Below are 14,323 nucleotides of genomic sequence, written 5' to 3'. Positions count from 1 at the left end.
GGCCACGCTGCCCGCCTCCTGGGGGTGGGCGGCAGGAGCCCTCCCCGGGCTCTCAGGGGTCAGGCCCACAGGTCTGGGGTGGGCGGCAGGGGCTGGGGCAGGGGGGGCGGGGAGGCAGAGCGGGAGGGGGCCGCGGGGTGGGTGGAAGGACGAGGTCCCAATTCAGCTGGCAGCTACAGAGGTGGGGGTCAGAACTTCCAGAATCTTCTGCAGCCTTGCCGTGTGCAGAGTCCGGCGCTGGGAAGGCAAGGCAGGTAGGGTCAGGCAACCCTGGGGCAGGGGGTTCTGGGGGTTCAGGCAAGCCCGGGCACCACCTCCACTCGGCTTGCCCAGCACGGGACTGGGCCCCCATCAGCCCCCTCAGCCTGGCCTACAAAACGGGCGGGAGCCCAGGGGAGGCACAAGCCCGGACCCCCACCCCCCAAACGGCTGCCCCAGAGGACAGATGGCCCGGTGGCCGGTGGCCCTCGGCGTCGGCCCGCCCCGCCCCGGCTTTGGGACCCTCCCGGGGGGTGCCCTCACCAAGGTGCCTCCCCTGCAGCCAGCCAGGGAAAGGAGGAGCAGGGCGGGCCTGGGCCTATAAAGCCAGGGCTCATCTGCATATCTCCCAGCAGCCCCTGCTCAGGGAAAGTGCTGAGTCGCCCTGGCCCAGGCCAGCCACGTGCCGCTCGGCGCCCCCCAGGGCCCGGCCGGCGCCGCTGCTCTGCCTGCCTGCCTGCCCGCCTGCCCCAGCCCACCGAGGGCCCGCGTCCCCGCGTGAGTCGCGCCCTGCTGGTCCCGCTGCCGCCGGGGCGTTTGCCAGCAGATCCCGCGTCCGTCCCTTCCGGGAAGCTCCTCGTGAACCTCGCGTCCTAGCCCGCTCGCTCGCGTTTCCCCTTCCGGGTCGCCCTCGCTGTTTAAACGCAGGCTCTCCCAAACCCACGCCTGTGTTTTCGGTGGCTTTGGACGAGCTTTGGGGTCACGGCCAATGGAGCGCGAGGCCCGGGCGGGGATGCCCAGGGTCCAGGCTGCGCAGCAGTGGCTCATTGGTCACCGTGGAACCTGCCCCACACACCGTCAGCGGCCGGGCCCCGGTCCTCACCGGGGTCCGCCCTGGCATCGACGTGATGACAGGGACCCAGCCCCGCGCAAGCACCGGATGTGGAGTCCTCGTGGCCCCTGGGCACCCGGCCAGCCACAGGGCCCTCACCGTCGACGCCTGCGGCCCTCTGCCCTCCAGAGTGTCCGGCTGGGCCCGGGCACGCTGCGGGCTTCCATCTTCCCTTACTGCGTAGAGTGGCCCCGTTCCCTCCGTGTCCCGGCGGCCCGACGGGCGGAGCGCGCCTCGGTGACGGTGACGAGGGACCACCGCTCACGCGCACGGACGGCCAGTCGCCCGGCCAGTCGCCTCAGAGCCGTTGGGCGCAGTCTCTGCTGGTGTGTGGACGCCTTCCTCCCAGCCGGGCCAACGGCAAGGGCACCGCCGCCGGGTCGTCGGCCGCTCCGCTAGGTTCGCAAGCCCTCGAGGCCACAGGTGCGCAGCTCACGGGACGACGACCTCACGGCAGTCCCCGGTGGCCCGCGGGCCGCAGAAGGCGTCCTCAGCTCCGGAGCCGAGGTCAGGGCCGCGGCTCCGGCAGACCCCGCTGGTCAGGCCCGCTCCCCAGACAGAGACGCGGCTGCCGGGGCGCGGGGTCCCCGGGGGTCTCTTTCTGAGGACGCCGGGACCACTGGGCGGCTGCCTGTGCCTCTCTGGTGCGGCACCCCTCCGGGGCCTTGCTGTGGCGCGTGGCCGCCCCGGGCCCTCTGGTGTCCTGCCTCCTCCACCAGCCGTGTGGTTCTGGCTCCTCTCCCTCCCACGTGCGTGGTCCGTGTCCCGTGGGCTCGGAGTGAGGGCTGCGTCCAGACTTCCCTCCTGCAGGGGGGCGTCCAGGTGCTCGGGCACCAGGCGGTGAGACCGTCCTCTCTGACCTGTGCTCCTTTGCCCTGGCCCGGTGGGCTCTGCTCATGGGGCCACGGACGCTCTCTGAAAGCCGTGTCTGGTCTGGAGGTGACCCAGTGCGCGGCCTCTTCCTGAAGGGGAGGCCATCCTGGGGTCTGGGGTCGCGCCCAGCCCCTCGGCGTGGGGCCAGGTCCCCGCGTGTTCTGCTTACTCCTGACTGTTCCCTTTGGCTGCTCCCGTCTTCGTCTGCTCGGCTGCTGAGATAAAACGTCACCACCGGGTGGTTGGGCCACAGAGGCTGCTTCTGTCACAGTTCTGGTGTGTGGACGTCCAGGCGGGATGCCCGCTGGGTCGGGCCTTCCTCCTGCTTGCCCACGGCCGTCCTTGCTGGGCCTGCGGGTGCCGGACAGTGGGGCGTGTCCTCTCGCCAGGCCCATCAGAGACCCCGCTCAAACACAGAGCGGGTTTGCTGGCCTGTTGGTTCGTTCGCACCGGGGATTGAACCCAAGGGCGCTTCACCACGGAGCCACACCCCAGCCTTGTCATTTTCTAGTTTGAGACGGGGTCCTGCCAAGTTGCCCCCACCGGCCTTGACCTTGAGGTCCTCCTGCCTCGGCCTCCGAGTCCCTGGGATGCCCGGTGTGGGCACTGCCCCCGGCCAGGACAAGATGGGGTCGCTAAGGGGAAAAGCCCTAGAAGCCCTCCCTCTTCCCCTGCTCCCCGTGGACTTGACGACCACTCATCTGCAGTCACCGGGGCCAGGCCTTGGTCTCCCGCTGGCTTTGCTTAGACCACTCCCCTGACTGTGGGTTTGGTGGTAGCCCTGGCCCCTTGGCAGCAAATCACAGATTTGCAGACTCTTGCCAATGTAGCCTGGTGTCAGTCCCACAGCCAGGAGGAAGAGCATCTGCCGACTGCGGGGCACACCCTGTGCAGCACGAGACCTGCCGGGCTGCGCCGTGGCTGCAGCTCCTCAGCCTTTGGATGCAGAACAGGGAGGCCTCCAGGGGACAGGTTGAGGCTGAAGGGAGCAGGGGTGGGGTGGGGTGGGTAGCCGGTGAGCGGGCTCACAGGGGGCTCCTGCTTGACTCCTCCTCGGTGTCTTGACCTGCTGGTGGTGGCACACGGCAGGTGAGGGCAGTTCCCAAGGAGGTGGCGGTTCTCAGGGTCCCAATGGCCACAGGGTGCAGACACTCATCCTCAGTCCCAGAGCCCAGCAGGTCCAGCACCATGAAGTGGCTGAGCAGAGAGCACGAGAGGACGGGCCCCACCGCAGCACCCATGCCGCTTCAGGCCCCTCCTGGCCCCCATCAGGAGACGGACGTGTGGAAGGGCCCTGGCCCTGCCGAGCCCCAGCCCCTCCTTGCCTTTAGGACTCCTGCTCTTCCCACTGGGGCCAATGTGTCTGGCTCAGGGTCATCCACACCCCCGGTTGGGCCCCTTGTCTCGGGATCCTTGCCTTGCCCCCAGGAGATGATATGGAGGACACGGACCGTCTGAGAAATCGAGCTACTGCCCATACCAGGGTTGCCCCAGCCGGTGCCTCTGGCAGGGGGTTCCCCATGCCTCCGTCCTCACCTGAAGAGCACAGCATGAAGGAGGGTCTCACCCTGCTTGGTGGAGCAGGGCAGGGAGCAGCCCTCCGCCCAGGTCTCAGGCCTCCGCCTGGACCTGCCTCTGGTTTGCCACCCACATGGGGGTGTCCTCTGTCAGTGGCAGGGTGACAGCAGGTGCAGATGGGCTTTGGAGCCAAGCCGTGCCATGGCCCTGCGTGGAAGAAGGGAAGAGCTTGCTCCCTCAGGCACCTGGGAATCACCTGGGCCTCTGAGGGGGCAAGGCTGGCCCCTGCTGGAGGGGCAACTCTGGGGACATTGCAGGAAGGCCAGACTGTGGTCTGCAAGCACAGCCTCCTGGGGGAGCCCCATCCCTGCTGCCTCTGGCAACGAGGCTCAGGACTGGGCCTGACACCCTGCCAGAAGTTGGGGCAGGGGCGTCCCTGGACTTGGGAGGACAGGGAGGGATGGGCAGGGTGGGCTGTCCCTGGGGACGGGGTTAGGGTTGGGTCCCAGCTGTCCACACACAGGACACGGCCAGTTGAACCAGTAGTCACTCCCCCAAACAGACTGACCTAGGAAGCTGAGAGGAGAGATGCGATGGGCCTGGCCGTTCTGAGGCGGTGACCAGCTTGGGCGCCCTCCTGCCGTGGGAGTCTGGCAGTCACTCTGAGGCCTCCATCGCCCAGCTCTGGGCGTTAGTCATCGTCTGCAGCTCACTCCGCTGTGCCAGACCCGATCTCACCATGGTGATGGCAACAGGCCCAGGGTGGCCTGGTGGGATGGGCACTGGCCAGAGGCCCGCAGGCAGAGTGCAGACCCTGCACGTGTCCGTCCAGACAGGAGTTGCGGTGGGGCCGCGGTCAGCCCCCGGGTCGAGGCAGGGAGCTGCACTGTTCCTCTCGGGTCCCTGTCTCGGGGTTCATGATTTTTCAGCTGCCTGGAACGTTCTGGTTACGAGGAGTTTCCTGCACCCTGATCTGGGCATCCTGCGGCCCGCCTCCTTTCCAGGCCAAATGGTGGCATTTCCACAGTGGTCTGGGTGTTGCCCCAGAACCTGCCAGGCCAGGCAGCCCTCTGCCGCTGCTGACCCAGCCAGGAAGTTCCTTTTGTTTGAGAGCATTCTCAAACGATGGTATGTCATCTAAGGAAAAAGGGGAGCTTCAATATGGCCTCATGTTCCAGAGGCATCCACGGTGGCCGTGCCTTCCTGACCTGATGCTGGAGGGCCCCAGGTGGTTCCCTAGAGCCGTAGTCGTGAGCACCGGCGGGCATCAGGGATCACCCAGGGAGACCGAGCCCACGGGAAAGGCCCAGAGCGGGTGAGTGCCCGCCCCCAATGCCTAGCCCACCAGGAAGCCCGGCGTCTGCACCCAGGCGCCCTGGTCACCTCGCCCCCTCGCCTGCAGGAACCTGCTTGGTAATGGGCAAGGGACAGCTGTAGGCCAGATGGAGATCCCCGACTTGCTGGACGAGCCAAATGGAATCCAGGGGTGGACGTGTGAATGGGGTCAGCGGGGTCAGTGGGAGGCCAGAGTCCAACGTGGAAAACTGGTTTCCCCCAGCGAGGGTGAGCGCCGCTCCTGGGCATCAAGCCATGCTCATGGACAAGGGCTGCCCCTGCTGTGCACGCCTGCAGCAAACCCGGCAGAGGCACCCTGGTGGGGACGGGCCTGCGGTCCTGCAGAGACTCAGGCCGTCAGGAAGGAGGGACAGGCTGCTCACCCCACGTCTCGGCCTTGAGAGGACCTCTTCACTGGGGAAGGTGTGGGAGAGCCATCGCTGAGACTTCAGGAAGCAGCCAGGTGCCCTGGTCCTCAAGCGAGAGCCTCAGCTTCGCCCGCTGGCCCAGGACAGCCATAGGATATCGCTGGGCGATAGCGTGCCTCACCCAAGCTGACCGCAGCCTGAGGAGCTTGCAGAGACACCCACCTCCCAGGACCTGAGGCCCACTGGGCTCAGCCTACCAGCTGACTAGGGCCCTGGATGCTCCTGCAGCCCAGGTGGTCTTCCCTGCCTTGCTGCCTTCTGCAGGTTGATCTGTACCTGCCCAGCCAGTGGGTGGGGCACTGCCGCGGCTGAGGCTCTCAGACCAGGGCCCTGGAGCACGCAGGATGAGTTGCCCTCTCACCACTCGGGCTCAGAGGCGCTGTGGGCTCCTAGCACAGATGGAGGAAAACCAGGAGGGGACAGCAGTCCCCCGGGACTGAGCCCTGAGGCCGAGGGGTGTGTGTCCTGGGCCCCCTGACCTGGGGGCCTGTGCATGGCCACCCTGTCCCCAGGCCAAAGGGTGCCTGGGGCCTGCTGTCTGTGAACCGTTCCTGTGGTCACTGTCACCTTCACGCTGCCCCGATGCTACGCCATGGTCCCACGAGCCATCTGAAGAGCAGGGAGCTGCTGGGCAGCCTCTGCCCCTCTGGAGCGTGAGCAAGCGGCGCATTCACTGCTGGGATGTGGGCTGGGCACCCATGACGGGTGGGTGGGCGGGCCTCCCTCTCACGGCCTGGGCCCCAGCCCCGCAGGGAACCAGAAGCGGGAGGAGCGCTCTCCGGGCAGAAGTCATCCGCAGCAGACTTGAAGAAAGGTCCCAGCAGCGCAGGACGCCAGGGTGCAGGCAGGGAGGGGTGGCCTGGCCTTGCCTGAAGGTGCAGGGGCAGGCAGCACGCCTTTGCTCACTGAAGCGATCGCCACAGTGAAGTCTGGGGACCTGCAGGAGCTGGCCTTGCTGCATGTCCGCCACCCGCCAGAGCACGCAGCAACAGGGCTGCCCCTGAACCCCAGAGCAGGGGCAGGTCCTGGGCTGGTCTTGAGAGCCCCGGGCCGAGTGAGCCTAACACTCCCCAGGCCAGGGTTGGGGAAAGAGGAAGGAGGGAAGAAAGAAAAGGAAACATCCGGTTCTGGGGAATGACTAGAACAAGGGACGCGCGGGGCTGGTGGAGGATGTTGCGGGATTCCTAGTAAACGCAGGCTGGCCCTGCTCCACGGGGGGAAGACGCCATGGTGAGGGTGCCCGGCGCCCCTGGTCCAGCCCCGGGTTCTGCAGCCTCAGAGTCCCAGTGGGTCTTTTGGTGGAGTAAAACAAGCTGGCCTTGAAACCCGAGGAACTGCCAAAGGCAGGGATGCCAGCCTTGGGAGGGAGGCGCCCCTTGGCTGGGGCTCTGGTGGACGTGAGGACAGATGGCATCAGCACGTGGCACTCGATGTTGGCTACCCTTAGAGTACAGGGGAGGGGAGACCCTGGGCATGGGTTCTAAAGTGGAAAATCTTTTCACACATGAGAGCAAGCTGGAGGCCACTGGGCCCTCACACCGGTCCCTCCCTCCCCAGCTTAGGAGTGGGGACTCCCGGGCAGGACCCGGCTTCCCAGGACCACAAGCCCACCCCGAGATGGGACTCAGGGCCCAGCTGTGCACCTGTCCCTGGGCAGCAGGCCCATAGCAGAGACTGTGGGTGGACAGTGTGTCTCAGGGACTAGGGGAGCCCTGGACAAAACTCAGGAGGGAGGACATGGTCACTTCCCAGGAACTGAAGACCCTTGTATTTCTAAGAGAAGGGCCAGCATTTCCCCAGCCACAGAAGCCACAAATGGGCACAGCATGGACCCTGTGGTGTCAAGGTCATGATCTGCATCCATGAGGCACAGAGCCTGGCCCCCAGACCTGCCAAGGCTCCAAGGAGCCATGCTCAGCACACATGGATGCTTGAGAAGGGACACACTGGAGAGCACACAGAGGAGCCCAAAGCGAGCCCCCAGAGTGCGTGGAAAGGGCTGCCCGCGCCAGGCGAGGGCCCAGCCAGCTGCCTCCAGGCTGGGACAAATTCTGAGACTCGGGGAGGCGAGAGCTCCGGGTCCTGTGCTGGAGCCCACCCGCCCCGAGAGGTGCCGAGAAGACCTGCGTTCTTGGGAGAGTTGTCAAGGCAGCACTGCCCACCCCATCCTCCGGCCCAGGCTCGGAGCTGCCCAGGGCTGGAGCCTTTCCCAGCACGTCCGGGAATCGACCTGGGTGTGACCAGTGGTGCCCAGAGAAACCGCCAGCCCACATCGCCAGCATGGTTCTGTGGGCAGCTGACCAGTTGGAATCAAAGCAGACAAAAAGGAAGAGGGTGTGAGACCATCAGGTGGCCCCAGGGATGGCCTCCAGGGCCCGCAGCATCAGGGCCAGCAGGGGTTGCTGAGGGGGCACGCCACGCCCTTACTCTGCAAAGCGAAGCTGGCTCTGCGCTAACCTGGGCCTTGCCGGGAAGCAGAGCAGCTGCACAGTCATTTTGTTTGGCTTGTGCCTCTCAATCCTCCTCAGGCAACCAAGAAGGCAGCCAGCATTTTGCATCATGAATTCACTGCAGAGAGCTCTCAGCAAGACCCTGCCTGAAGGCTGTGCGTCCAGAGGTTGGTGCTGCTGGCCAATTGACGGGCACAACCCTGGGGAGAACAGGCAGCTCGAAACACTGCTTGCCCTGTGAGTGGGGGTCTGTCCTTCCCTGGCTTTCGCCTCAAATCAGCATCGTGTCTCCCAAAGGAAAGAGAAGCCAGGAGACAGGACACAGTAATTCTGGAACCAACTTATGCTAATAGACTCCAAGTGAGTCATAAAAGTAAGTGTGGCCCACAGGTCAGCGTAAAGCAGTTCAGGGAGCTGCTGCGGGCCTCCCACCCGCCCTGCACCAGGGGCTCCAGGGCCCAGTCCGTCCCTGCGAAGGCACGTGCTTCTTCCAGGACACTGAATTGTGGATGCCATGATGACTCTGAAGCCCCAGCAGGGTCTTGGACTCCTGTCTTCATGCTGTGCGCGCGGCGTGTGTGACCCTCCTTGTGGGTCTGCCCCTTCTCACCGCGAGATCTCTCCATAGGGAAATGGATAGCGCAGCCGGCAGTGGTTCCCTCTGCTGAAGGACTGGAATGGCTGAGAGTCAGCCTCACACCACGTCTCGACCACCCTATGACCACGTTCCCACCATCCGCTCGGCCTCGAGCAGTCACAGGTCAGAGGCTGGACCTCAAAGGACACCTACCCACAGAGGCCTCTTTCCCTGCCCCCCCAGGGAGGCTGGCCTGGGGGCAACGGCTGTGTGGTCTCCTACCTTCCCGAGCGTGGCGTGCAGAGCCTGCAGAGTGGCTTGCTCCTGGGGATGCTGCCGTCTGAAGTCGTGGTGTCCTCCTGCTGGTGAGATCATGTTTAGCCTCTCCCACCAAAATCTAGAGTCCATGGGCACCCTGCAGGTCAGGCGAGGAATTGGGTGGCGGGTGGGTGGGTGGAAGAATGGATGAGCGAACGGCTGAGTGGGTAAGTGGCTGGACGGACAGAAGGACGGACCATGGAGGATGGCAGACATTTGGTTTGGGCTTTGTGTGTGGGCACTGGGATGGTCCTGGGAGGCTCTACCCCTTGCCCACTCCCACTTGCTGTCCCCTGGGCTGCCTCAGGTTCCCAGGGTGCCCCAACCGTGTGTGCATGTCCCCGCAGCTGGCCAGCCTTGGGGAGCTCTTTGTGGGGTCTGGTCTTCTCCCCTTTTGTTTTACCTTGGGACGGGATCTCCCCAGCTGCTGAGGGCCTGGCTAAGTCCCGAGTCTGTCCTCAGTCTCTTGAGCTGCTGGGATAATTGTGCTTGGCAGCTGTATGACTTTTGGAATTTAAATTCTAACTACTTCTGGACAAGCTTTATAATTTTTCAAACTGAATGCTGTGAATTCAAGAGCCACTGCATTACTAATGGCCTTATGTTCTAAGATCAGCCCCTGACTACCTTTTCCTGATTTAAATCATGAAACCAGCCCAGGCTGCAGGACAGGAGGCGTTGGGACTGGGGAGGAGGGCCCTGGACCCCCCGGGCTGTGGCTTTGTGGAGGGGCACACAGGTGGGCCCCAGCTGCAGACAAGGGCTCAGTCCCAACCCGCCTCGTGGCCTAGCAGAGCCCTCAAGGCCCTGGCTGTGGTGAAACACTAGAGGCCACTGGCCGTCCCCACCAACCCCCACCTTGGCCCACCTTGGCCACTACGAGTTCAGCTGAGGGCCATGTGGACCTGGAGGACTGTTGGGTATCCACATCTAGTGATGGACGGAGCTGGATACCAGCTGGGTCCCAGGACACGGCCCCGAGAGACACTGAGATGGGCAGAGGAGCACACTCCAGCTCCTGTGAAACTCACAAGGAAACCCAGATGGACTTCAAAAAGTCCGGTCGACAAATCAAGGACACAGAAGAACTCCAGCAGAGGAATGTAAGAACAAGACAGCTTTGGAGGGCAGTTCCCACAAAAACACACTGGGTATAGGAGTCGAGGGAAAGGTGGGCGTGGATCAAACCAACAAAACCCGAGAAGGAACCCTGCCTGAGGTGGACACAGGCCAGGCGGAGAGGGGCCAGGTGGACAGGGGCCCGCTGGAGAGGAGCCAGGACAGGGACACTGAGACATGTCCACAACAGCCTGGACAACAGGGTAGGCCAGGAACTCCAGTAGCGAGGGGCACCATCTCCTGAGAAGGAAGGGGACACACGAAACAGGTAGCCCTGTGTCGCCTGCAGGAGGTGCCACAGGCCCAGCAGAGGAGGAAAGTGGGATGCGTGGCTCTGGGGTCGGGCCCAGGTTTTCCACAACGGGCAGAACACAGTGGCCTCGGCCTAGGGTCAGCAACTCAGAACTCACTGTTTGATTCAGGGGGTGGGTCTGGGGAGAGGTCGGGGCCCAGAGCCCCTGAGCTGTGCTGGCCCTGCACACTACTTGGGGAAGCAGCAGGTAGACTGGCCACAGACCAGGCCGGGGGTGGTACTGCATCCTGACCTGCGTGCGGTGAACTCTGGTGCCAGAGGGGCCAGGGCTACCACCAAACCCACAGTCAGGGGAGTGGTCTAAGCAAAGCCAGCGGGAGACCAAGGCCTGGCCCCGGTGACTGCAGATGAGTGGTCGTCAAGTCCACGGGGAGCAGGGGAAGAGGGAGGGCTTCTAGGGCTTTTCCCCTTAGCGACCCCATCTTGTCCTGGCCGGGGGCAGTGCCCACACCGGGCATCCCAGGGACTCGGAGGCCGAGGCAGGAGGACCTCAAGGTCAAGGCCGGTGGGGGCAACTTGGCAGGACCCCGTCTCAAACTAGAAAATGACAAGGCTGGGGTGTGGCTCCGTGGTGAAGCGCCCTTGGGTTCAATCCCCGGTGCGAACGAACCAACAGGCCAGCAAACCCGCTCTGTGTTTGAGCGGGGTCTCTGATGGGCCTGGCGAGAGGACACGCCCCACTGTCCGGCACCCGCAGGCCCAGCAAGGACGGCCGTGGGCAAGCAGGAGGAAGGCCCGACCCAGCGGGCATCCCGCCTGGACGTCCACACACCAGAACTGTGACAGAAGCAGCCTCTGTGGCCCAACCACCCGGTGGTGACGTTTTATCTCAGCAGCCGAGCAGACGAAGACGGGAGCAGCCAAAGGGAACAGTCAGGAGTAAGCAGAACACGCGGGGACCTGGCCCCACGCCGAGGGGCTGGGCGCGACCCCAGACCCCAGGATGGCCTCCCCTTCAGGAAGAGGCCGCGCACTGGGTTACCTCCAGACCAGACACGGCTTTCAGAGAGCGTCCGTGGCCCCATGAGCAGAGCCCACCGGGCCAGGGCAAAGGAGCACAGGTCAGAGAGGACGGTCTCACCGCCTGGTGCCCGAGCACCTGGACGCCCCCCTGCAGGAGGGAAGTCTGGACGCAGCCCTCACTCCGAGCCCACGGGACACGGACCACGCACGTGGGAGGGAGAGGAGCCAGAACCACACGGCTGGTGGAGGAGGCAGGACACCAGAGGGCCCGGGGCGGCCACGCGCCACAGCAAGGCCCCGGAGGGGTGCCGCACCAGAGAGGCACAGGCAGCCGCCCAGTGGTCCCGGCGTCCTCAGAAAGAGACCCCCGGGGACCCCGCGCCCCGGCAGCCGCGTCTCTGTCTGGGGAGCGGGCCTGACCAGCGGGGTCTGCCGGAGCCGCGGCCCTGACCTCGGCTCCGGAGCTGAGGACGCCTTCTGCGGCCCGCGGGCCACCGGGGACTGCCGTGAGGTCGTCGTCCCGTGAGCTGCGCACCTGTGGCCTCGAGGGCTTGCGAACCTAGCGGAGCGGCCGACGACCCGGCGGCGGTGCCCTTGCCGTTGGCCCGGCTGGGAGGAAGGCGTCCACACACCAGCAGAGACTGCGCCCAACGGCTCTGAGGCGACTGGCCGGGCGACTGGCCGTCCGTGCGCGTGAGCGGTGGTCCCTCGTCACCGTCACCGAGGCGCGCTCCGCCCGTCGGGCCGCCGGGACACGGAGGGAACGGGGCCACTCTACGCAGTAAGGGAAGATGGAAGCCCGCAGCGTGCCCGGGCCCAGCCGGACACTCTGGAGGGCAGAGGGCCGCAGGCGTCGACGGTGAGGGCCCTGTGGCTGGCCGGGTGCCCAGGGGCCACGAGGACTCCACATCCGGTGCTGCGCGGGGCTGGGTCCCTGTCATCACGTCGATGCCAGGGCGGACCCCGGTGAGGACCGGGGCCCGGCCGCTGACGGTGTGTGGGGCAGGTTCCACGGTGACCAATGAGCCACTGCTGCGCAGCCTGGACCCTGGGCATCCCCGCCCGGGCCTCGCGCTCCATTGGCCGTGACCCCAAAGCTCGTCCAAAGCCACCGAAAACACAGGCATGGGTTTGGGAGAGCCTGCGTTTAAACAGCGAGGGCGACCCGGAAGGGGAAACGCGAGCGAGCGGGCTAGGACGCGAGGTTCACGAGGAGCTTCCCGGAAGGGACGGACGCGGGATCTGCTGGCAAACGCCCCGGCGGCAGCGGGACCAGCAGGGCGCGACTCACGCGGGGACGCGGGCCCTCGGTGGGCTGGGGCAGGCGGGCAGGCAGGCAGGCAGAGCAGCGGCGCCGGCCGGGCCCTGGGGGGCGCCGAGCGGCACGTGGCTGGCCTGGGCCAGGGCGACTCAGCACTTTCCCTGAGCAGGGGCTGCTGGGAGATATGCAGATGAGCCCTGGCTTTATAGGCCCAGGCCCGCCCTGCTCCTCCTTTCCCTGGCTGGCTGCAGGGGAGGCACCTTGGTGAGGGCACCCCCCGGGAGGGTCCCAAAGCCGGGGCGGGGCGGGCCGACGCCGAGGGCCACCGGCCACCGGGCCATCTGTCCTCTGGGGCAGCCGTTTGGGGGGTGGGGGTCCGGGCTTGTGCCTCCCCTGGGCTCCCGCCCGTTTTGTAGGCCAGGCTGAGGGGGCTGATGGGGGCCCAGTCCCGTGCTGGGCAAGCCGAGTGGAGGTGGTGCCCGGGCTTGCCTGAACCCCCAGAACCCCCTGCCCCAGGGTTGCCTGACCCTACCTGCCTTGCCTTCCCAGCGCCGGACTCTGCACACGGCAAGGCTGCAGAAGATTCTGGAAGTTCTGACCCCCACCTCTGTAGCTGCCAGCTGAATTGGGACCTCGTCCTTCCACCCACCCCGCGGCCCCCTCCCGCTCTGCCTCCCCGCCCCCCTGCCCCAGCCCCTGCCGCCCACCCCAGACCTGTGGGCCTGACCCCCTGAGAGCCCGGGGAGGGCTCCTGCCGCCCACCCCCAGGAGGCGGGCAGCGTGGCCATGTGCCCCCCGGTCAGCGTGCGCCACGGGAGGGAGGGCATGACCTGCCTGTACGCGTCCTGGCTGTACCAGATCCAGCATGGAGACCAGCTGAGTGTGTGCTTTGCCTGCTTCAAGGTCGCCTTCCTGGACCTCAAAGACATGCTGGAGTCGGAAGACTGGGAAGACGAGGACTGGGACCCCGAGGCCGCGGAGCTCCCGGAGGCAGGGCCCGAGCAGGAGGGGTCCCCGGGGCAGCCTGGGCATGGGGGCGCAGAGCACTGGGGTCCCGGGGCCCTGGCGTCAGCGCCAGCGGGGGCGGAAGAGGTGGGCCTGGACCCACTGTTTGTGCCCACCGAGCTGGAGCCTCAGAACGCGGTGCCCCTGGGCCTGGGCCCGGAGGACGCCGACTGGACGCAGGCCCTGCCCTGGAGGTTCGAGGGGCTGCCTCCCTGCTCGCACTGGCCACGCCCCCCTTCCCCGTGGCAGCACTTCCCGGGCGTGGAGCTGCCCCCGGGGGAGCCCATGGTGCTGGAGCTGGGCACCAGCCGGCCCGTGGACCCCGAGGAGGCCGAGGCCTGGCTGCTGGGCCTGCAGGTTGTGTCCACGGTGGGCTGCCAGGACGCCGTCTACCTGCGGAGGATGGTTCCGGGCTGGGCTCTGCAGGCCCCAGGCCAGCGCTGGAAACTGCTGCTGGACCCCGGCGAGGTGTGGGTGGTGAGGCTCCAGAACCCGTCCCAGCAGCAGGACCTGCACCGCTGGAAGCTGAGCGTGCTGGAGAGGGCGGGGCAGGGTGCAGAGCTGGTGCCCGCAGACTGCGCCCTGCAGAGGAGAGGCTTCACCATCGTCTCCTACTCACCCTGGAGCAGGAGGGAGGCGGAGGAGGGGGCCTCGGCCTGGAGGCCACGGTCCTGCCCCCAAGGACAGGACGCCAGCAGCCCCGAGGCCTGGGGCGGTGTGCCCGGGAGGCCCGGGGAGAGCCTGGCTGTGGTGGGAGCCTCGGTCCTGGGGGAGCCGCCCTGCTTCCAGCCCTTCAGGCCCGGGCCCTGAGCTGAGGGGCCGGGGTCCCTCGTCCTGGCTGCCCCCGCACACCAGGGACTGGGGGGTGGCGGCTGGCACCGGACGGGGACCTTCCCCTGCGGGGCAGAGCTTGGGCAGCCCGGGGCTGGGACGTGGGCTGCGGGGACCTCCGGAAAAGGTCGGGGGTGTCCGCGGAGTCCTAGCGGCAGTTACCTGTCTGTCTGTTGACTGTCACCGCCACCTGGTTTGGAACAAGATGCTGACCAGCCTGTTTCCGCGTGAAGGGTCAAGCT

General features: G+C 66.3%; 1 protein-coding gene across 1 annotated transcript; it reads left to right on the top strand.

Moving 5' to 3' along the window:
• The first annotated feature begins 13,016 nt into the window (after window positions 1-13,016).
• Window positions 13,017-14,066, top strand: LOC306656148 (testis-expressed protein 19.2-like). Its single transcript, XM_079131038.1, has one exon. It carries the CDS (start codon window positions 13,032-13,034, stop codon window positions 14,058-14,060), a length of 1,029 nt encoding a protein of 342 aa, XP_078987164.1. The 5' UTR covers window positions 13,017-13,031; the 3' UTR covers window positions 14,061-14,066.
• The last annotated feature ends 257 nt before the right edge of the window (window positions 14,067-14,323 follow it).

The sequence above is a fragment of the Sciurus vulgaris genome (genome assembly GCF_902686455.1).
Source record: "Sciurus vulgaris genome assembly, chromosome: 3".
NCBI classification, from domain to species: domain Eukaryota; kingdom Metazoa; phylum Chordata; class Mammalia; order Rodentia; family Sciuridae; genus Sciurus; species Sciurus vulgaris.
The sequence above is the reverse complement of the archived record's forward strand: the minus strand, read 5'-3'. Positions and strand labels throughout refer to the sequence as shown.